Below are 24,370 nucleotides of genomic sequence, written 5' to 3' on the forward strand. Positions count from 1 at the left end.
CTAAGTTCAGCATTAAGATTTAATCATTTGCCCCCTCCAAAAAAATCCACAGAATCCACCCCCAAAATCTGAGCAACCAGAAAATATTTCCCCTTTATGTTAATTCTAAAATTACAAGCTTTTTTGTGTATGTGAAAAGTTTTGGTAGCAAAAAAACCCACTTCCAAGTCCCATAACAAACATCAAGGCTTTCCATGAAATGCCACTGGAAGGTCTTCTGGCTCCCTCTGAACAAGCCCCATGCAACAGCCACCTTTCACTGCCGTAGCAAAGCTCCTACACGGAACCACCTGAAGATGGCTGCAAAGCTCTGGCCCACAGCAGTCAAAGGAAGAAGAACGGATGGGAAAAGGTGTTAACCTCAGATCTGCCATTTAAGCAACCAGGGATTGTCTCTTTCCCATGAGCTAAAACTGTGAAATGAAGTCATAGTCGGTAACGGCTTAACACAGATCTTCATACTGTACTTCTCCAAAGGTTGCTCTCACCTGTGGGCTTCGCTCACCAAGGCGGTTATCTCAAGCAGTCCCCTCGCAGGCACCCTCCGGTTAAAGACACAGAGCTGCCTTTTCTCCGTTACCGAATTCCAGCTGCGGGTGTCTCATTTACATAATTGCTGTACAGTTATTTCTCAATAAAGAAACTACATAAAGCTACAGTAATACAAGTTGACAGCCACTCAGAGTGCATTTATTTCCATAGTCATTGCAGGGTTATTTTTGAATAAACTCATAGTAATAACTACAAGCCAGCGAACCGAGTGATTTCTTGTGTTTGACTTCGTAATTATTAGCACACAGCACAACAGTGCCATCTCAGCTTCTCACTTGTACTCCTACAAATGTAAGAAATATAAATAGATTTTTGTAACTGATTCTAAAGGGATGTATTCAACAATAGAGAAGAAATATGGGGTGTTTTTAGGTTTTTAAAAACTAAAAGTTAATTCCCTCTCCACAAGTCACAAGAAATTTGATTGCATAGAAAAGAAATGACTGTATTTGGGGTTCCTTTTCAGGCAGTCAATTCATCCTGAGCGCATACTGAAGCAAAACTGTATGCTGCATCTCTTTATGACAAGAATCCTATTATTGTGTGGGAATAGAAAGTGTACACAGTTAAAGAGCTAAAGGAAGGGAGTGAAGGTGGAATGAATTGAGAAGGATAAAAAAGTATTATTTACGTACATACATATGCACCATATGCACACATCATAGGCTTAGATTACATAAAGTATTTCTGACACAACTGGAAGTTATATCCCAAAAGAATATTTCTGGGGTTTGCTTTCTTTTGAGTGGAGGAATAGAGACAAAAGGTGGATCCTACAGCAGCAGTTCCCTCAGGGCTGAAGCTTCATCCTCCACAAAGCCACCGGCTGTTTCAAGGTGAGGAATTTGTTACTGTCTCCGGTTACAACTCCAAGGACAGCCTGCCCCTCAGGTTGAGATGGAGCAGGGAGCGAGCCTGGCACTGCCATATTTTTTTACCAGCTTTAAAAGGATTTTTTTCCCATCCCCACCTTTTATTTTTATTTGCAAAAAGAGTAGTGATCCTTGGGAAAAAACCCAAGCCACCAACGAGCACGTAGGAGACCATAACCACTCCCTTTTGCCATCAAAGCTGAAGCTGGAAAAGAATGCTCAAGTAAAACACTAACCAAGTTAAACAAGAATTAAAACCCTTCTAAACAATTTTAAGCTATTTATATTAGACCAATACACCAGCCAATGGAACGCAGCGGAAAACTGATATAATTTTTCTAAAACCTAAGAGACACCTAAACTGCTAACACATACAGGGAAAGAGCTGCCATTATTAATTCAATCATATCTGCCATTACACAACTAAACATAGCTAATTCCAATAAACAAGGAGGTCCTTCTTTTCTAAAATGTATTAAATTCAACAGAGAAAATGGTGTAAGAGCAAAATATCAACCAACCTCTGTTCCTGCGAAAGCACCTCAATGGCAGTTTCTTCCATAGAGTCCAGCCTAAGAGTCCTGGTATCTTTACATACAGTGCAGTGCTGAGCCAACAGCATTTAAGAGGCTCTATATGCACACCTCCACTCCTAACTCTGGCACATGCTTTTTTTTTTTTTTTTTTAAAAAAAAAAAAAAAAAAGGCAGTCCTGTACCTTCTCCATGCTCTCAGCCTACCCTCCCCGTTTTCTTATGCGTCCTAAAGGCTTACTCCAGAGTTGGACGTGAAGCCAGTGACACTCCCAAGCAAGCAGCATTTCTCAAGGCAGAGAAGCCATCTGGCATCACCTTTCTTTGAATAGCTTAAGATGAAAACAGATACAGTTCAAGTAAAGAAGAGATAATAGCTCTATAGCAGGCAGTGCTATTTTTGGAATTAAGAGCAATCAAGACTGGACAAAGAACGTATAAAATTACCTCTGTTTGTGCTTTTGGTTCTCCAGCTTTGGCCCTCTCAAGCAGTTCCTCAAAGAGCACCTCAGGTTCTTCCTTCATGCCTTCTATAAATTAATTTGATAAAGAAAATCGTTTACTAGCAATATTTGAAACTATTTTATAAATCATCGCTACATGTGGTTGAAGAACTAAAGGATTATTTCTAAAAAATCCAACACGAGTGTTTTGCAAGAACAGTGGAAATCAACTCATTACAATATTTACACTCCACCTCAGTGTTGTACTTCAGCGTATTTACCATTACTTGTTATTTGGCACCTGCCACAGGATGACAGTTTACAGTTTCTCATTTACTTCCCAAGGATTCGTTTCTCAACAGAAGAATATTCACTATGTGAAATATGAGCACATGTGTAACATGTAGTATGGATCAGCTTTTGTACTATTACTATTCTTATTCTTGATAGCACTTCAGTTTTCTACCTGGCAGCTTCTTTATTTAGTAGTGAAGCCTTTTCAAGAGTTTTGAAAAATTAACCAGCCTTTAAAACATGTCCAGTATATTTGAAAGTTCAGCTCCTCAGTCTCTGGAGCACAGAGAAACCAACAATGACTACACCGTATAAACCTCACCATTTTGTGTCCAGCTCCACACTGGCACCTCATTTCTTCTCCTTTCCTACGTACTGTACAAATACAGACTTACTTAAACAACTTTTTTCTTCAAAAGCATCATATTGCTCCACCAGTCAACCATAAGGAAAAAATATTGAGGCCTTTATCTGACATCCAGCGTTTGTAAATAACATCATGCTGCATGCCACTTGATGAATGAAAAATAAGTTTAATGGAAGAGCTGACAAGGGCCAGAACTGCTACTTTTTATGAGAAGTTCTCATAAATTAGTTTGGAAGAATTTTAAAGGGAAAAAAATCAATACAACTTGTATGCTTTAAGTTGGGTAAGTGTAAGACAGGACAACAGACCACTGATTCAGAGTATCAGTTTTGCTAGCCAACCTAAACCCGTGGTTAGAAAGGAAGATCCAGACTCCGCAGTAAGCGCCAAAGCTTGACCGGTACGTACCACGTTGCCTGGCAAGGTCACCAAACACACCGTGACGCTTGATAGCTACATACTGAGGGCACAGGCAGCATGAGAAAGTAGAGCTCGGAAACAGTTTCCGAACGTAGGAAACCGACCGAGAGCAGCTCTCTGGCATCTGCTCAAAGTTACAGATCTCAGCTTCTACCTAATTTGGGCAGCAATAACGCGAGAAGCGGGTGAGCAGCCCCGCTAGCCGAGTGCTATTTAGTATCAGCTCTTTTTCAGAAGGTGGGAGGAAGGAAGAAATAAACCCGATTCCAAATAATCTGAAGAACAGGTCTACTTACATTCTTTAACATCCCTGGTTACTGGGACTATTTCCAAACAAGAACAGGCTACAAGCCAATGCTTTCATTAAAATGGATGTATTTTAACAAGAGCAAACCATGAAGTAAGTTTTCTCCTTCACCATGCCAGTTTTGTCTGCCAAGCTCCACTCGGAAAAATACTAATGCCAGATTATAACATGTTGTCTGGCTAAACAAGGCACGTAATGAAAAATAATTTTCATTTAGTACTTGGTCTTTTCAGAAAGCTGTAAAAATATTATTGTAAAATAGGCAAACACCATCCCAGCAAAATTAACCACTTAATCTCCTTGCTCTGATATATAACCAACAGGATTGAACTGTAAACAAGTCAGAAGCCTGTTTTCCAGATGGCACCGCTCACACCAACAGACATCACTCTGGGGCCTTCTGCTTACAATACACAAGAAGTTAAAGGAAAGAGCATATTGTTTGAAAGAAACATAATATTCATCCATCTACCCCACCCAAATGAAAAAAGTTGGGCAAAGCAGGGCTTTTCTGTTTCTTCCTGTGCTTTCACATTCATTAACTTCTTTTGCATCAAAATTTCAGCAGCAACAGTCTTGGCTATGGATTTTCTTTTTTTCTGTTCAGGGTTTTCTACATGTCAAGATGAGACCACCACAAATATTTCAGTATACGCTGGATAAACCAATACAGGAGGCACCATTCAGAAGTTAGTGTTTGGTAATTAAGTGGAATTTACACACACACACAAAAGCAAACTATAGAAAGCAGTTTGCTAAACTGACATAAGCCCTAATAAGAAGAGTGGCTCTCTGGCAGCTTCTACAGGCAAAGCGGCTTCCTTTCTCTCCTGCTTCACTTGCCACACGTAGGAGCCCGGCGTGGCTCCGACCCCTTCCATCTCTTGCTCAGATGAATGCTTGTTAGTTAAGAACTCTTACACAATAGAAAGCTGTAAAGCATTCCCATTTTGCTTCTTCAAAACCAGGATATAGTTACTTTATTGTAATCACATAGCAGATTAACATGTAAATAACGTTCTTCATGAAGATGGTAAAAAAAGAGGAAAACAGAAAAATTAAAAATGTGCAGCCTTATGGTCCAACAACCACCTTCACTGAGAAAAGAAAATAAAACATGCTGGTACTGCAGCAAACTTGTTGAAATGTTTGTTCTAACAGAGCTGACTGCCGGGGAAAGAAGTGCTTTCTGCTGCTATTTTCAACCTATTGCCCAGTCCCTCCCACCCAGTTATCACTTCTATGTACTCTCACATGTGACCTATAAATATAAATAAAAGATAGTTAATTAAAATTATGTCTGTGGGTTGGTTCTGCAGTTGTAGGGCAAGGGCAGAAGAGCAGGTTGTGCAGTGTTCTGGAGATCAAATTTAGAACCGTTTACTATCATAGTGTTCCCATTACTAGCAATATTTTTCCTTTGCTTAAAGGACAAGCAAGAGGATAAGTAAAAAGATAAAGCATGAACAACTCGAGTTTTGTGGCTGCCATATCAATTTACTTTCTCATGAAATATTTAGGTCAGTCTCTGAAGGTAAAAGGTCCAAAACACAGTCAAAGTCTGTTTTGGAACAGGGACGGACAACACACACTTTCTTTCAATTCAGCTCAACACTAGAACAAATACTATACAAGAGTAAACGCACCCACCACAAAAATACCCTAAAAAGTGGTGATCTATAACTTATCGTCCTTGTTCTTAAGCGTGTTTTTAGTCAGAAAATGTCTTGATGTGTATTCCTCCCACATAAGAGTACTGCAATGGAAATGCTGTCAGTAGAAGCTTTTATTTTCCAGCTTTGTTAAAAACTCATGTCTTTTTAATGTCAAATTTTACTCTCTTGAATATAAAAATTTCCAGAAGAGAGGAACATTCATCTTACAATACTTCATGTATCTTTTATGACAATTAAAATAGACTTCACTAGCTGTTGTGTGTCAGGTGCATTTATATAAGCCAATGAAGTCTATCAGTTATTCAAGGTTCACAAGCACCGCAGTCATTCAAATGAAAGCAGGCAAGTGAAAGCACACCAGTTTTAGGTGGCGTGTACCATTCATACAAGAAATTAAGACAGGACAGGGACGTGAAAGTGTGGTGAGTACTTAATATTTGGCTGTAGTTCCTACACTGCCACCAAGACCCTGTGTAAACCCTGTGTTCATCATCAGGCTGCTCTGTGGTTCAGTTCCCAATTTGGTTAATTCTACCTTCACAGAGACAGGTCACTCAACACAAATTATTCAGTGGATATTGGAACAATGACATTATTAATAAAATTTTAATCTTTTATTATTCTGTGTGATTAAGTCTTAAGCTTAAGGTATGAAATTTTATGGTATCCTTTAATTTTTCAGCTCTACTGCAAAAAAAAAAAAAAAAGGTGGCAAAAAAAAAATTGTGATCTGCAAAGGATGAAGCAGAGGCAGTTCTGAGTCTGCTGTGTTTATGTCCTTATACTACAGAAAGCATTTAAACCTCTGAACGGCTACAGAAATATCCACTTTTGAAATTCAGGCTTTTCATTTAACAGGTTAAAGCTGTTACTTAAAACCTATTTTATTAAAGCACTTATTAAAAAAGACTCAGTACAATGAAATTGATAAAGACCTGTATGCATTTCACAGTTATATACAGCATTTAAAAGAGTAAGCTAAAACTGCATATTATTACCTGATAGACTTCAAAAGGTGCTATCAAAACATTACTAGAGTCATTTCTGTTTATTAGTAAAAAGTATGTTTTACAACTCCAGGAAAAATACTCAGAATATAGAAATCTAAACACAGCTGTTTATATAGGTAGATTGTAAACAGGCTGATGAAAACTAAAGACTACTATTTACTTTCTGAAACTTTACACATTACTTGGCACATTGACTACATAAAGATTCCAGCTTTGCTGCTATAGGCTTAAATGGAAATTTAGCATTCATTTCAGCATAGACAGGCATTTTTACTGTTTCTGCTAGGCTTTGACCAGAAATAGGAAATGTTACAAAAGGAAACATTTCAGTTTTTCAAAGAATACTATGCAATACTATGTTAGGATGCAATTATTGTCCCTTACCTCTGAAATTTAGCAATTAAATTGACAAAAAGGTGGTTAATCCAGAGTAGGGGATCAGTCCAAGTGAAACTGCACGATATCAGTGCTTAGAGTTTTTAAGCTACAAAAGGAAGATGCCATCATTGATTAAATAACACATATAAGCCTCATCTTTGGACTACATCAAGGATTAAAACCCGACAAACTCTTCAACATCCATACAAGGTTTTGAAGAATGGACTTACACAATCTAGATAAGAAAACTTTTCAATGCCAAAGGTTTTACAGACAACCAGAGTACACGGTGGTTGTCATAAGATTTCCTTCCCAGTATTCTAGCACAAATCAATGATGGATGCAATAGATTCCCAGCCTTTCTAATAGACTTAACATATACAACCGAAACACATGAAAACGTATGCACCACTGTAGTTAGGTTGACTTGTTGCAAAGTGTCTGATGACATATTTAGCTAAATGTTTTACACACACTTTAGACAAACATTGGTTCAAAAAAAAAAGAGGTATTTTAAATTACACGGTGTATGACACTTCCATTCATGAATTCTAAAATATTTAAAGGCACATAAATAATAATCCTTTCATGTAAGGAAAGATTTTTAGTTGTATGTATACATACAGAGTGGATCATACACACACATATATCGCATAAAACAACCTCCATTTTCTAAGTGCTCTTCTAACTGCTAGGAATCACTGCCTTCCTTAAAAAAAAAAAAAATCTATTAAAGTTGTTTCATGCAGAAAGAGTCAATAGAGTGCATGAATAATAAGTGTTTGTTGATTTACTTTCCTACCAACACAAACACATTAAAGCTCTCAGCAAAGTGGATATACCCAGAACAAGAGAGTTTTAGCACCTTGCCTGCTATTATCACCCCCTGGCTGGGGGCGCACAGCTTGCTCTTCTCAGGTCACAGCTACAGCACCTGAATTCCAGGTAACACAAGAGGAGAAAGACCACGAACAAGCAATACCAAAGCAAAAAACTGGTATTTTAAAGGATCACAATCTCTTATGCCTTTTGAGCTTAAGATCTCCTTTGCTCATGCAGTTATTGGGGGCCAGCCCCACGACAGTTACGTTATCATGCACAATAAATTTTTTACACAAACACAAGCCGGGCACTTCCAAGTGCTTTGACAGTGGAAACAGAGAATGAGATAACGAGAACAGGATAAAAGAAAAACTGAAAGCAGTTTCTCAGACAGGAAGCAATAATGAAGACAAAGTATTCATTTGAAATATCTAAGTTTAAAAGAAATTACAGGTTTTACAAGTGAATATTAAATCCGCATGGAAACTCTACCGAACAAAAGATCAATGCATTAAGCAACACCCACACTAAGTGTATGAAGGAAACCTGTATGGCATACACACTTTATATGATCATGACTACAAGCATTCATTTGGGCACAGAAAAGAAAGTGACAGGGACATGCAGGAGGAGGAGAAAAAAACCCATGTGTTGGGGAGAATAAAGGATTTGAGATGACAAGATACGAAACAAGATTTCTGGATTGGCCTTCCCATTCTATTCGTAGAGCAAGTGTTCCTGAAGTGACTCAAAACAGTCAGGAAGAGTTAAGTGTATGCACAATACATCTGATACGTTCGATCCTAGGCAGTGGTACCACTTCCAAGCTCAAAAGACACACCTAGAAAAGTACATAAATGTTTTTACCATTTCACGAGAAGATTTGACAGTTGCCGCAGATGAAAATTGCTATCCAGGTGGCCCAGCAAAGTGGGCCAAGCAATGACAAGGAATCAATCTCACAAATAATCTTGCAAATTTTAGGGTTTTTTAAATGCAGGATTTTAAATGCAGTTTCCTTGATCTTTTGTTTGAATAAACACAACTAAGACATGCTGAGAAATGTAAGAGCAGCAAAAAGGCCAGAAAAGCAGCAGTAATGACCTCAACTACCTCCCAGAAAGCATCACATTCAAGAATATCAAGATAAGATTTTAGACACATTTAATAAGTAACTTCATGAAATAACTAACCAGAGAAACCAAAAGACAGAATACAATTTTTGCTTCTAATTGAGCAGGACACAGAACTTACTTTAAGAAGTTAGTGAGCCACTCTGTAGCTGCAAGTTAGATTTAGTACCCAGATAGGAGTGTCAGAAGCAAAAAATCTGCTACACTCACACTTAAAAGCAAAACCAGATTGGAAGAAAGAAGAGGAGAAAGTTCTTAGAAACAAGAACGCATCCTTGTAAAGCTAAGGTCATGCCAAACAAAAACAAAACCAAAAAAACAGAAAAAACCCAATTAATTTAAAACATAGACCATGATAGATCAAGAGAAAAAGGTCTGGAGGACAACTCAATGCAGAATCTGTTACTACATTTTATGCCTTTTTCAAGCACATAAGGAGCAGCAAGCTTAGCGGACTATGGGGCCTACAGACAGTTCAAGGGCAATTATTTGAAAAACAGAAGGCAGCAGTACAGCAGATCTACGAAAACATGCGGGTTTTTCCCCTGTCTGGGAATAGCATTGAGAAGCTCCTGTGCAGCAGCCTCAAACATCATCTTTTAAAAAGAAGGTATGATTTAATAGTATTTAAAACTGTAATTTCTCTTAGTTGTTTACCCAAGTGTTGTACTGAACTATATACTGCAGCATGTAGCCTCTCACTTAAAACTGAGAAATGGAAATCTGCAAGTACGATCCCAGAGAGATCAGAGATAACAGAGACCATTAAATCTGATATCCATACAACACGAATACATAGAAGAAAAAGAAAAAATCATAAGCCTGTGGAGGGGGCAAAAAAAGATATACTGGGTAGAATCAGCAGATCTTGTGTAAAAACCCTTGACATAAGATACCCCTGAAGGAGTCAAAGGGTTGGAGGACAGACAGATCCAGCTCATGTTTCTGTCTCCAAAGATTATCAGTTTAGACACACAGGAATATACAATAAGGCCTACATTATTCAATGCCTACATTATTCAATTTATGTGTGAATGGAAAAAAAAAGGCGGCTAACATGGAGATGACAGTCTATTGATGATTCTGTGTTATTCAGGCCAAAAAAACACCTCAGAAGCAATTATTGAAAAAAACCAAACCAAAACTAACCCAAACAAAACCTGCAGAAGGATTTCATAACTGATTAAGTGATAAAACGCCAGATGAAATGCAGTAAATGCGAAACAAGAAGACACCTTATCATTGTACACACAGTGATAAGCTCTGAACTTTTACCACTCAGAATAAAACCTTGGAGTTGTAACACACACTGTTGCATGAAAAAAACAGCTCAGTGCCAGTAAGACACTATTATCAGGGCTTTTTAACCTGGGGAGGAAACTGAGGAGAATGACAGTAGACATATGAAGAATTTGCAAAAAGGAGAAGGTAAACAGAGAGCCTATTTGATATCTCACCAAATCCAAAAACCAAAGGGCATCAACAGGCCAATGTCAAATACTTATACGAGTTTAAAAAGCAACTGGACAACCAAGGGTAGAAGAAAAAAAAACCCAGAAAGCACTATTAAATGCAAAGATCTCGCCACTGAGCGAGGAAGTCTCTAGGCTGCAAGGTGCTAAAGAACATTCTGAGAAGGAAACAGCTGCCATTGAACACCTTTAACTTCTCAGTAAAATATGAATAAAATCAAATAAGGACAGCACTAGCATTGCATTTAGAAAAAGCAACCTGACTCTTAACAGGCATGCTGTAAATAATAGCCTAAAGGATTCTCATGAAAAAGATAACAAGAATCTTGAACCTGAGAAAGTCTGTCACCATTCAGGTTCTCCAATATTAATAGTGAGCATTGACAGCACTTTCTGTGATCCTTCACGCAGAGTTCACAAACTGTAACGCTCCAGGGTTAGTTCAGGTAGAAGAGAAGAAAAACCTGGATGGCATCCAGAGGAAGAAAAACTGCACTTCGTGTTTTTCATTAGCTTTACCCAGTAAGCTCTTTACTTAATGTAAGTGGGTTTTGTACTTACAAGAAGTCACAGGTTGTCAAGCATTTCCCTCAGCTCCATGTTACTAACTGACACGAGTAAGTTACATGTTTGATGAAGAGTAGTATGGACAAGCTTTCATCGACAGGTCCTTCCACCAGCCGCATCACTGGGGTGGGAGCAAGGAGGGAAGAATGTTGTCTTTGACATTAGTTCTCCCGCATGGGAACGAATTCTCCATATACCATGAAGCATACTGACGTCTGAACTGATCTTTGTCACATTGCACAGCACTGTACTTACCTGAAGCTTCAGGCGTCCGTCACTTCACCGCTTTAGCAAGAAGGCCTTACTGTAATTGAATCTGAAAGGAAGTACTGTCTGAATTACAAAGAAAATTACTTGCTTTTACTTTGAGAGGGTACTAGTATGAATAATCTATGTTCGCTGCTCAACTCCACCCATCCCACCAGGCTCCACAAGGTAAGCTGAACAAAGTAATGTGCAGGTGGAGACAGACATGACCCAGAAAAGACAGATATAGGATTAGTTACTGTATTTGGAAAAGCTTCTTCCATGACTTTCATGATGATGAACTTGAAGCTGGATTTTTATTTTATCTTTTATGTCTAGAGACATAAACCAGACATTTTGTGTTTTGTGCATAAAAACATGCCTCTGAAGTGCAACAGGTAAAGCTTATCCCATAGTTAATGTTAAGATAATAAAAGTAGTACTAAAGTACTAGTAAAAGTGGCCTAAGTAGTACTTGCACATAGAGCCAAACTGTTTTACTATCAAGTTCAGAGTTATAAGTGCACTCTGTGCCACACGTTTCATCAGGGCCACCAGAGTGCATATTAAACTGTAGCCACCTGACCCAGCACTGGATTAGCTTGAAAAAGAAACAGCTCGTAACAGCTCAAAAACATGCAATAAATCCTGTCCCAAAGGAAGTTAGGGTGGAGCGCAGAGAGGATGCCTATCACCTTAATTATTACCATAAACATCCACAAAGAAAGTCAGCTTGCTGGAAGCCAGTCATTTTTTAATATCCGTTTTTCATCCTCTGTTTGCATTTAAGTGCCCCAAAATATATTCTCTGTCCCCTGGATTTCAATGCCTTCTGTAGAATAAAGCTAAAATTAACTAAAAGAGGAAAAAACATCGTTTGGCTTCTTAAAAAACAAGCATCCAGCTGCTAAAAACAACCCACCTGCAAAAACTCTGTATTTGCAGACTGCATTGAAGCATTGGCGTCTTTGGGCTCTGGCCAACTGAGCGGGATTCTCAAACCCCTGTGCTAAAGGAATTCTGCCTCCCGCTTCTCAGCTTTCATCAGTCTTATTCTCCACTCCTCCAATAGTTACCTTTGCTAGGGTTACAGTCAGAGAGAGAAGCTGTTATAGCTTCTTATGAAGTCAGAAGAGGTCTGGCTACAGAGTTCAAAACTACGATAGGACTGTATTGTAATCATCTAGCCTTTTTGGGCTACTAAAAAAAAAAGAACCATCAGAAATAATAGCCTGTCACCAAAGTGAAGCAGTTAATTTATGTTAGAAGACAGAATGAATTTGCCTTCAGAAGTTCACAAATTAAATACACTAGCTACAGAATATAATTTTCTTGCAGATTCTCAGCAATAGCTCATTTGCTAATATAAAGAAAATTATACAACGTTGAAATCTGAACATTTTATAACATTAGGTAGGAAGCAAGCAACAAGAATGCATGCACATACAAAGTAAATAATGCAGGCATATTTGTTCAAGCAATAAATAGTCAAGGAAAAAGTAGGAAAACGAAAGCTTAAGGGCATCCCTGCCCATGGATATCAACCGAAACAGATATAGCACAACATATTTTGTGGAAAATCTCTCTAGAAGGTATTTCTTTTGGAGTCACATCCTATATAATACCTCCAGTCCCTTTTGGAAGTGTATGAAGGAAATTCTGATACAGTGTTACACAGGATTTTTTGCAGGAAAAGTGCCTTCTATAAGCACAAATCTGGTAAGTTTATCAAAACCCAACAAATTCAAAATTTTCAGGGAACAGTCCACAGCTTTTTATTACAGATTTTATTTTCACTATGAAACAAGCTTTCTAGAATCTCAGATGCGCTTCGGAGCAAAGGCATACACATATTAATGACAAAATAAAAAATCCTTTCATTTGCCAGAAGATGCTATGTAAGCATATCTCCAAAGTGAAAGGTGTCTGATTTCTTTCTTTCAGGAAAAAGAGATTTAAACTGTTCATCCACAGGTAGATGGTCTATTATAAATGTGCTTTTAAAAAAAGTCTATCTGTACATTTTGTAACAAAAATTAAGGTTCTAATAGCTTTTGTGTGTCACTGGATTGTGCTGTTGAGCTTTCAGTGTTCAGCAGAGCCAGTTTGAGTCTCTAGAGAAATCCTCCTACTCACTTTCCACAAGCTCCAAAAGTTCAGTGGTATTGTGTGCAGTACCTATGTAGGAGTAAAGTTTCTGGAAAGACTGACATTCCACTTAAAAGCAGGCATTAAGCAGCCATCATACACATGATTTATACATATAGAATATAATGACACAAACAGAGGAACTGACTGGAGAGGGAGAACTATTTTGTACAACAAACATTATTGTTTGATAAATGGTTTTATTAACTTTAGACGCTTATTTGCTCATCCATGAGTGTTGAATACTTTCATCCATTCAGAAGCCTCCTGGATTCTTATCTTCACTGCAAAGTAAGGGCTTGGTACAATTAAGAGTACATTGCATATTTTTCTTGTATGCACTTCAGCTTCCATGGTGAGATCTTAAGATGGTCCTACTTGCCCCAAGAACAATTAAAAATATTTATATTAACATACATTGCCAGGGATTCTTTTTTTAAAGGTAACAGGAATGGGAGATAGGGGAATAACATTTGTTTACAGAGGTGTTGAAGTCTAGGACTCAACTTTGCTTTCTCTGGGAGCAGCAATGCATTTGTAGATATAACAGTCTTAGTCACACCACAATTGCAAGTCATCAAATAGCATTAAATTGAGAAGGGAACAACTTCCGCACCCCTACAAAATGAGGCAAATTGTCAGGAGAGCAATAAAAAAAAAAAAAGCATGTAGGTGGAAGACTGAGTGTGATGATATTATAGAGACTATAAATTTTAAAAGTGGAGGGAAAACTATTCTTAAAGGGTATTTCTTTCTAGCATAGCTATTATTGTACAATGATCATTTAAAGTCATTAAAATAATTTTACGCACAACTAATGAGACAGCCCTGCTGCTTTTTCCATGCAGGTGTATCTGATTAAATCCTTTAAAGATGAGTCGGGATAAATCTAACATGTTCCAAAACTGGAGAGTTAAAAATAAACAAACTTTTTGTCATTTCTTAGTTGATAATTATCATTATTAACCCTGCCTACCCTACTGTAAAAATAGAATGGCCCTCAAAAAAGACCACCCCAATTGTTTTGCAAGTCCACAGTGCCTTATTACTTTGCTTAGTAAGCGCTTCTAGTAATTAACTGACTTTGCAAAGGATTGGTTTTATTTCCCAGTTTGCTGTTTCCAGTTTCACCTTCTAACTTTCATAATGAGGTGGGCCTTCTGCTGCTGCAAGGGGCCCTCTAACATCACAACAGTTTCAAGCCTCTCCTTGATTATTGTAGTGTAACAGGGATTTGTTGCAGTTTTATTTGAAGATGCATGTCCAGGTATCAGGTACTTCCAATGTTTTCCTCCAAAGCCACTGCAAAATCTCTACAGAGATTAGCAGTTCTTGCTGCTGATGAATGCAGATGCACTAGAGAGTTGGATCAGAGGAGGAATGTACTTCTAACTTTCCAACTGTTCTCATTTAATGCATTTTGTGTGCACAGTGGAACGTGCATACCGGATTCTTTTTGGAGGAAACTAAATTGAAAGACTGTATTCCAAATGCTAGATTAAATTTTTAAATGTGTACAATAGGAATGATTTACAGAGCTACTCCTATTTCATTACATGATTCACTAATGTGAATATAGCTCTTCGCCTTCTATTCTTCAGCTGCTCATTATTATCCCTCTAAAACCCTGGGACTATGCTAGAACAAACATTTTGTTATCACAAGTGAACACGGATTAGGAAATCGATCCACCTGAAAAATAACGGAGGAAGATTGAGCTAGGGCACTTCCCTTAATCTGGTTCATTGTGCAAACGCCAAAATTGTTATCGGTAACAATATCTTTCTTATCAGCCGAATAAAACATTTATTTATTTCAAATGGTGAAGGAGGCAAAGATTGAGACTCTTTCCTCAAATAAATGGGTGTCCAATCCTACTCCCACGTAGGGTAAAAACACAGCATGTTAATGACAACAATAGCAGCAGACCTGAAAAAGCCAATTCCCATTGTTCTGTACTGACTATGACTATGTCCCAAAATTTTATCTGAAAATACAGTCATTAACTTTTGTTTGGATAGAATCCTTTCTCCCCCACAGCAATGCTTGGCAAATGAGCTTTCCAGGAGCCTGAGTAATTACAGGTAAAGTTTGAAGGGGCATTAATAAACTGACAGAAAAATTGTTAAGTAATTAATACTTCAAGGCATAATCCTCCCCTTCTAACAATCAAAGATTTTTCTGAGATTTCTTCAAGCTTTGCATAAACATTTCACTTTGCCTCAAGAGTTAGTCTGTACTAGCAAACTGCCAGAAAATGAAGACACAGAAGTGCTAAAAGAGAGCTTTGAAGCAAAGGTTCTTTGTAACCTGACGTGGAAGAGGCTAACACTCGGAAAATATTTGTAAATTAGAGAGGTTCCCTATCCATTAGCTATCATTTAGCAACGCATTGGAGACGCACTGTTGTACATTGTAACAATGTGTTGTAAACTGTTTAGAAGAATTTTTTGTACTATTTATAAATTCTAAGTCACACAATTTATAAAATAATTCTCTTCCAAGAAATACAAAAAACCTCATAACCTTCCTAAGTACAAGCAGAACTCCCCACAAACCAACCACAAGAAATTGATTTCTTTCTGCAAAGCTCTCAGTACAAATACCTTCCCCATATGTTCTCAATTGTAGAGCACAACATTTGTGTGTATTTCCTTAACAGCAAGAACATGGACAAAACAAAAATTAGTTCCTTCCTTAACTAAAGAGATATTTCTTCAAGCATTGCAACTTAGCTTTGCAATGCTCTCAAAACTTCCCAAACTCTTACCTTTGAATTCCTACCTGATTCCTCCTCTCCAACCTTACTGGCTAGCAGATGTACATGAATGATGTAAAAAACAAATAAAAATCTGTTTCTTCCACATATAAAAAATTACCACCATCACGCTGCCTCTCAGATTTCTGTATTATCCTAGGATGTCCTCTTTTACCTGCTGACTGGCAGACAGTCAGTTTTTAAGAAAGACACTTTACATGCTTGAAAGTACTTAAGCATTGCAGGAAACAGTAACGCCTCCAGATAACCTGCAGCACAACAAATATTCACCTGGGGTGAGAGTCAGTCTGGTTCGAGTCACCATTATAGGTGACTTGAAGCAGTTACTTGAATCCAGACATCCCAGGCAAGTATCCGATCACTACTGTATTGCGAGAAGTTTCTCTCAATTCTGCTTTCTTTTCATCTGAATCAGAAGTGAACCATTCACCGGGCCACAGGAAAGTAGCTTTCTAGCTCAGGAATACAGACCACTTACCTGGAGTATGGATTCACGCGTCTCTTCCAAAACCATTACATCAATAGCAGCGGTATTCAGACACTCAGCTAACTAAGTGAACATGTGGAAGGTGCTTTTTTCCCTAGCTCTGCTCTGCGTACACATAGAGGAAATGGTTCCACTAGCTAGAACGATGTTTTTAAGCCTATTTGGAGAATCCAGTGTTGGGACCTCCAGAGCTCTCATCTGAGCTATTTCTTTTTGCATTGCTTTAGGGCTGTATCTGAAGGAAGGGGGATGCATAGAGTGGATTAAATACAGATGCCAAAAAGGGGTACGTAGCAGCTGGAGAGAAACCGAGGGGCCTGTGCACCTGGAAGACATAAAAGTGTCTCAGTCTGTTTCAACAAACTGCACCAGACTTCATTAGCAAGCAGCCACTGGTCTTCCTTGCTATACACCATGTTCCTCTTGGCACACACTACTGAAATAATGGCAGAACTTTCTTGTTTAAGCAACTGGCAACGCTCCTGTAATTTGCTTACATGAATACTGATGACTAAATGGTTTTAAAATTTCAGAAGCCCTAATTAGTAGTGTATATGCTTTGCTCACTAATAAACTTCCTGTCCAGGAGCATCCATGAACGAGTAACAATTTTTTAAATTTTTTGATTTATTTTTAAACATGAGAGTTGTCATATTGATATTCGTTCCATTCCTATCACATACACAAAACCCAATACATTATATAGGCAGAAGTTTTCTAGAGAATGCAACAGCTTTGGCAGAAACAGGAATACCCTTCTTTTCTTTTTTTTTAAAGCAACACCACCAGTATCTATAAATCATCTCAAGCTCAACAATACTGTTTTTTTTTTTTCATTAAATCTAGATTTGATTTGCACAATAAATTCTCAAAGCACTGTTACCTTCCATTGTGAAATGAATTATACAAGGAATAACAAAAACACTACCTAATGATACATTAGCAGAAGATAGATTGAAAAATTGCTAAGAAAAAACCTATAGCATAGGAGTTTGATCCAAATGAAGTACCTGCGCAGCTGAGGATGTGTGTGTGCTTAAGTGCTTAACTGAGTCTGAGCCAGGGCATTCATTAATTTGCTGGATTATCCTGCAAGATATGGATAATGCTGCAGGAGTAAGAGATGAGTATTTCCAGGAAATAAATTACTTAAGGTTCCTGTTAATGCTGTAGCCTTAAACACAGCGTATATAAGTAGAGACTGGAAGGAAAAGCACAGATCAGAAATACAGATACGTTGGCAAGAATATTTCAAGAATCACCGAATGGTTGAGGTTGGAAAGGACCTCTGGAGGTCATCTGCTCCAACCCCTCTGCTCATGCAGGGCCACCCGCATCTGGTTTCCTAGGACCATGTCCAGATGGCTGTTGAGTATCTCTAAGGATGGGGACTCCACAACCTCTCTGGGTGACCTCGGTCACCCTCACAGTGAAAAAAAAAAAATTCCTGATGTTCAGAGGGAACCTCCTGTGTTTCAGTTTGTGTCCATTGCCTCTGGCCCTGTCACTGGGCACCACAGAAAAGAGCCTGTCTCCATCCTCTTTGCACCCTCCCTTCAGGTATTTACATACCTTGATGAGGCCCCCCTGAGCCTTCTCTCCTCCAGGCTGAACGGCCCCAGCTCTCTCAGCCTTTCCTCATAAGAGATGTTCCAGTCCCTTCATCACCTTTGTGGCCCTTTGTTTGACTCTCTCCAGTCTGTCCATGTCTCTCTTGTACTGGGGAGCTCAGAACTGGACGTAGCACTCCACGTGTGGCCTCACCATTGCCGAGTAGAGGGGAAGGATCACCTTCCTCTACCTGCTGGCAACGCTTTGTTTAATGCAGCCCAGGATACCAGTAACCTTCTTTCTGGGAAGGACACACGGGCATGTGGTAGATAGGCTTGAGGTAAAACTGTCTTTCAAGATAATATTTAAGATGGATGTTGTACATCTCTTCTCCAACAGAAATCATAGCTGGTTAATTAAAAATTAAGTTACTTCTATCACAAATTTAAGTTTGTAGAACTTTGTGCAAGATATTTAAGTCACCAATAAAGAGGAGTGTTCTACATATTTAATAATATTTATTGAGATAGCTTTCTGTACAGCAATGTGCTGGTGTTTTCTGAACTCTTTTACATCATTCAGAGTTAGTCATCATCATAGTGACTATTAAAAATAACTGATTTCTTAATCTTCCAAGAAAGAAGTCGGACCGGACTACCCCTTTCCAGAACATCTGTTCTCCTTTCATACAACCAGACCACAACATGCCACAGCTAAGAGACACTCTTCCTAGATCGATCCACAACTTGAATGTTATTTATTGGTAAAGGCTGTAGTGATTCTAAGGCATACCTTCTCTGTCAGTTCAAATATTGTGAAAATTGCTGAAGTGACAGTTTTCTGTTCGAGACATCACTTTTTTCATATTTGTTTCCATATGCACACACGTGACTGAATTTGCACTTCTCTTTATTTGTACTTCCTTCTGAAGTCCTACTAAAATCCCTGTTGTTGAGTTCTGATGACCAATGCTGCTGTGGGTGGAAGAAAAATTCTCTGCTTCCTTTCTTTTAAATGAGTTTTCAGTTCTAGAAACTGTTAGTATTATGACAAATGACAAATTTCTAAAATAACCATAGAAGAAAATATTGGATGAAGAAACATGTTCTTATTGAACACATTTGCTATCTAAATCCACTAAAATCTTGGTTGTCAGAGACTCCAGCATGACACAATGGCAAATGTAGCTCATTCTGCAGCATTAAATACTTGCTTATATTAAGATGGGGATGGAAAGGGCAATGACAGTGGCATCAGGCACTGAGAAGATTTTCATGGGAAAAGATTTAAAGTAATCAGGAATGAGTTACGACTGAAATGGAGAAATACCTCAATGCTCAAAAGTCCTCTTTTACAGGGGCACAGACAAAAGCCTCTATAATATGAAACTGCATAGGGATCATTAGTAAATACACAGGCCTGTAAAGAGAACCAAGACAAAACTCAATATGATTTTAAAAGTCCAATATTTATACAGCATAAGAAAATCTCCAAATTAGCTAGAGAAGAATACATGATGTGTGTAATCTCTGTGTAAAACACCACTAGATCGATGGCTTGTATTCATTTTCAGAATCTTGCATGAATGTGGGCACCAACAAGAGAAACCTATGTTTTCCTCTTTCAAACCATATCACAACAAAGCCCAAGATAACTCCATACCATATTCTTAATATTGGTGCTATTCTTTCCCTGTTGAAGCATACTAAGAAACTGGAGAATGAAGAAAGGAAGAAAACATACCTGTTAGCACTGATCCTAAATTAATAACAATGTAATTAATGCTAGAAGTGTCAGTTCTCCATCATCTCTGAATACTTTTACAGGTGGGCGAGATGACAAAGTTGCTAATGATACACTAAGGCATATTAGAAATTCAGGTATCCAAAAAATTCTCCTCCATCTGGAATGTGCCTTTTAGTAACAAAGAACCCAGAAGGTTCCAACAGTCAGTTCTGAATTAGATGCAAACAGTAGATGTGCTAACACAGCCACAATATTGGCCTGAACTATGTGCAGAGCTCAGCTGCATCTGGTACATGCCATGTAGATATTCACACATTTAATAATTTTAAACTCTTGGATAGCCTTATTACCTTCAATAGAGTGACTCATACTTATGAATGTAAGGGCATGCACATAAGCAGTTTCAGAATCAAAAGTCCAATTTTAAAAGAAAGTTAAAGAGCAGTAATTTTGCTAGACCTTGAACACAAGACCTTCTTGTACAAGTGTTAGATTACAAACTGAATTCAAAACTGGAACTCAGCAGCTGAATACAGGAACCAGATACTTTTCTCTTTACCTTTTGCATGAGACATTTCTCTCATTCCATCAGTTTTCACAATCTTTGAAACCCAATGGGTTCACACTTAGGGGAAAAAAAAGTATCATTCTGCCTTTCAAAGTGTATCATGCTTCTCAATCCAACTTCTTATCTGCCTGCTAATCTGAACTTCATTTCTGTCACTCTGGTTTCATATATCAGCTTATTATTCCCTCAGTCTACATTACAGTAGTATCTATTCGTCCACATTAGAATTCACGTGCAAGCTATAGTTAGCATGCGATCTAGCCAACTAAGGAAATTAAATCAAAACTTTAATACTATGCTAAATTACATTTAATTCTTCCTGCCAATTTTTCAAACAAACTTCTTTCCTGTTTCTCTGTACACATAAGAAAAATGGGATGGGAAAACTCGAAAATACGCACAAAGTACGCTGCAGAAGAAAAGTCTCTTTCACAACAGCACGTTAAAAGCAATTGGAGGAATTTATTTTCCTACTTTACAGTGTCTATTTAAACAGAGTTTAGAATACATATACACACAACAATCTCCCAATGTTTAACATAAGCCAATTTTGCATAAAAATTGTTTTCATACTTACCATTTTTTTCAGCCTTCTCCCTGCTATGGGAGTAGCCAGGAACTGAAGAAGAAAAAGTTGCAGTATCTCCTGAAGATGGTCCAGATTTCTGAGTGTTTTCACTATGGTCCACAGCAGCAGCGTTTAGCTGGGATCTTCCAAGATGCAGCTGGGGGTGAGAGGGACTTGAGGGGGGATCAGGATCTGAATTCATTTTAGCTGCAAAAGAAAAGAATAGTGATTAATTATCAGATAGTAGGGTTACAATGTAAAACCAGAGTAAAAATTTAAAATCCGAATATATTTAAATAATTAATTGAACAAAAAGGCTAGAAAAGGGCAAGAAGACTGACAGCAACTTCAAGATGTATTTATACATTCTTCAGTAATTCCAAGCATGAGCAGCTATTGTTGAATAAGACTGACCATGTATAGCATTGTGCCAGAGGAGCGACTGCCTTTTTTCCTAACTAAATAAGAACTGATATTCAAGTGTAGATAAACACTAAAATTAATGAATCAATCCCGTAAATACTGCATATAACTAACTTCTTTGAATCTAATGTTCTACTTACACATGCAAAGACTAGCCCCTGACTTTTTACAGAACAGTATTGGCATGTCTATAATGACAGAAAAATTCACTTGATATCAAGCACCTGGTTCACGGCCACCACCTAATCAGGCGACAGACAAGAAAGATAAGGCGGCAAAGGAGGAGAAGGTGTAGAACTCTGCCACTGGAAACGAAGAGAGGGACACCACCAAAGATGCCCTTTATAAACACTTCTAACTGGAGTACACACGATCCAAAATAAGCTGACATTATTTACTACCAAGCTACTATCCAATTTTATAAAAAACAGTATTCGTACAAAAAAACACTAAGGGAGGGAAAGGCCTTACAATTCCTTACAAGAGAAGACCTTTTAACTTCCACTACAAGTCCTCTCCTAAACAAGGGGATGTCTGTTCTGTAGCGAAAAGTTCCTTAAATCAGTAAGCTTTCAGAACAGTGCTTACTGAAAGCTTAGCTTTTACAGGAAAGCAAGTAGCAAGCTACGCATATACTATACTACTCCAGTATAACACGTAGTAACTCTTGCTGCTTACGAGCAACTTCCCTGAAGTTAAGCAATTCACAAGGAACATTGTAGAAGGTGTCTGGCTACAAACTCTATTTTTAAATTCTGTGTGTTCAGAATACTGACTGAAAAATGTCCTTGTAAAGATGAAAGTAGTATAGACAAAACCAAAGACGCAATCCTAACGCAGCCAACAACTACTACTTGGAGAACACTAAAAATCACAACAGGATGCAAAAAGTACCAGCAATATTACCATCATGAAACATATTATTTGCAATTTAGACAACTTGCTTGCCAAAATTAAGCTTCCCTATGCCAGAAAATATTTTACTGATGTAAGTAAATGCATTTCTGTCTTATGTTTCTACATCAAGTTATAAATAAACCAACACAGTTCAGTTCAACCTTCAGACAGCCCTAGGAAAACACAGAGATTAAAATACTTTCCCAGTAAACCACCATGAGTATTTTTAACCATTATACAATCACAAAAGTTACTTTGCATCTGGTTTTAAACTTGACCTTAGCGCTTTGAAAGAGAGAGGAGTAAGATGAAGACGGGCTGAGGCTCCAGCCCAGCCGGCAGCGGCAGGGGACGCCTCGCACAGGAGGCTCCGGCCCCTTTGGGGCGCCCCCCCCGAAGGGGAGCATCTCTCCCATACACGTGCGATGAACAGGGAAACACTTACCTCGGTGCTAGTTAGCTAGCACAAAAATATTCCCGTCCCAAAAGTCACTCTGCACTTGTCCTATAAAGGACACCACCAAGTTTCCCTACTGCAGATGGGAATCCCTTGAGATTTGATTTCAGGATTTTTTTCTAAAAGTCTGGGAACGGGAGGCAGGGCAAGAGTTTCGGGGAGCCCGGCTTGTTCAGAAGCCGGCCGGGGGGAGCCGGGCCCGCCCGCGGGCCGCGCCGCGCCGCGCCGCCCCGGGACGCCCGCCCGGCCCAGCCTCGCTGCCCGCGGTGACTCTGCAACTACCGCTCCCGGCGGGCGGGACGGGACGGGACGGGAGAGCCGGAGTTTGTTCGGCCTCCTTCCCCGAGAGGCCAGAGGGTGCCCGGCCGGCAGCTGCCACCCCGGAAGGCCGGGAAGCCCCGGCGCGCAGCCGGAGCACGGCGTGGGGCGGGAGGGAGGCCGGCAGCTCGGGCCGTCCCGCCCGGGGTCCCCGCCCCAGACGCTCACCGAGCCCGGCAGGGCGAAGTCACCAGCGCGATCTCCTGGCACTAACTTTCCCTGCGGCTCCGGAGGCGGCTGGGCGCCAAGTGGGGCCCCGCCTGGCGCCCGCAGCTCCACGGGGCGGCCCCGGCCCGCCCACCGGCCGCGGCCCCCTCCCCGCCGCGCTGTGCTGAGGGGGCAGCGCCGCTGCCACTCACCGCCCGCCGCTCCCCCGGGAGGCCTCCGCCGCTGCCGGGCGGGGCCGGCGGGAGGAGGAGGAGACGGAGGCGGGCCGTGGCGGGCCGGCCGGCGGGCAGCGGCCGGGGAGCGGCCGGGCAGTGGGCGCTGACTGGGGCGCCCGAGGCGGCGCGTCGGGTGCAGCCTCTTCCCGCCCTGCGGCAGCGGGCGGCTGCCCGCCGGTGGGCGACGAGGCGGGGTATCTTGACGGAGGCGGGCGGGGCGGGCTTGGGCAGCTCCAAAATGGCAGCGCGGGGTGTCGGGGGCGGCGCCCGCCCTCCGGAGAGGGTTCGTGAGGCGGCCGCTGCGAGGCGGCTTCTGGCGGGCCGTGAGGTGGGGGCGGCCGGGAGGCGGCGGAGCCGGGCCGCGGGCGCCGCCGGGCAGCCAGCGCTGAGCTGGGGAGGCCGCCCCGAGCGGTCACCGAGTGCCGGGGGAGGCGCCTGACAGCTTCCGCCGGCACCGGCCCCGAGGTGGCCGAGGCGCGGATAAAGCCCTTCTCCTCGAGCTGGGCCCTTGTGCTGGGGAGCAGAGGGAAGGGCCTGGGCCAGCTCTGCCGAAGTGCCTGCGTTAGCCAATATGGAGGCCGGCAGGGCTTGGTGCCCTGCCAGCCGCGGCGGCTAAACCGACCTCCCCCGAGCCTGAGAGGGGGCACCTTCCCCCGAACGCAGTGTTCCTCCGTGCAGAGCAAAAGGCGTGAACAGAAGGGGAAGAAGGGTGGTAACCGAGTGACTAGTTATCCCTGAATGTCCTCTGAGTTACTACTGCATACACCTGTACTTCTGCCGCGTACATGGAGAGCTCCTGGGCTGGTAGTCTAAACACCTGCAAGTCTTGCTGTTGTATTGGTAGTAAACTTAATTCTTTTTAGAAATAATACATTATTTGACATACATAACTCATTCTTGAGCTACTTTAAAATAAATAAATCAAAGTCCCCACATAATACTGTGAATAGCTT

General features: G+C 40.3%; 1 protein-coding gene across 2 annotated transcripts in view; it reads right to left on the minus strand.

Annotated features, from left to right (window-relative positions):
• The window catches only part of WFS1 (wolframin ER transmembrane glycoprotein), a 35,264-nt gene extending 11,878 nt beyond the window's left edge, over nt 1-23,386 (minus strand). Inside the window, exons 1-3 of one of the 2 annotated variants that reach the window (XM_087737711.1) lie at nt 23,203-23,386; nt 20,949-21,146; nt 2,405-2,487 (exon numbers count right to left, since the gene is read on the minus strand). In XM_087737711.1, the coding sequence (XP_087593837.1) occupies nt 2,405-2,487; nt 20,949-21,141 (276 nt within the window). In that variant the 5' untranslated portion in view covers nt 21,142-21,146; nt 23,203-23,386. Of the gene's footprint in view, nt 1-2,404; nt 2,488-20,948; nt 21,147-22,704; nt 22,938-23,202 lie in introns of those variants that run through there. The other variant, XM_087737712.1, reaches the window with a different exon arrangement.
• Between the last annotated feature and the right edge of the window lie 984 nt (nt 23,387-24,370).

The sequence above is a fragment of the Nipponia nippon genome, unplaced genomic scaffold, assembly GCF_047370975.1.
Source record: "Nipponia nippon isolate SJK-2023a ecotype South Korea unplaced genomic scaffold, ASM4737097v1 scaffold_6, whole genome shotgun sequence".
Lineage (NCBI taxonomy): Eukaryota > Metazoa > Chordata > Aves > Pelecaniformes > Threskiornithidae > Nipponia > Nipponia nippon.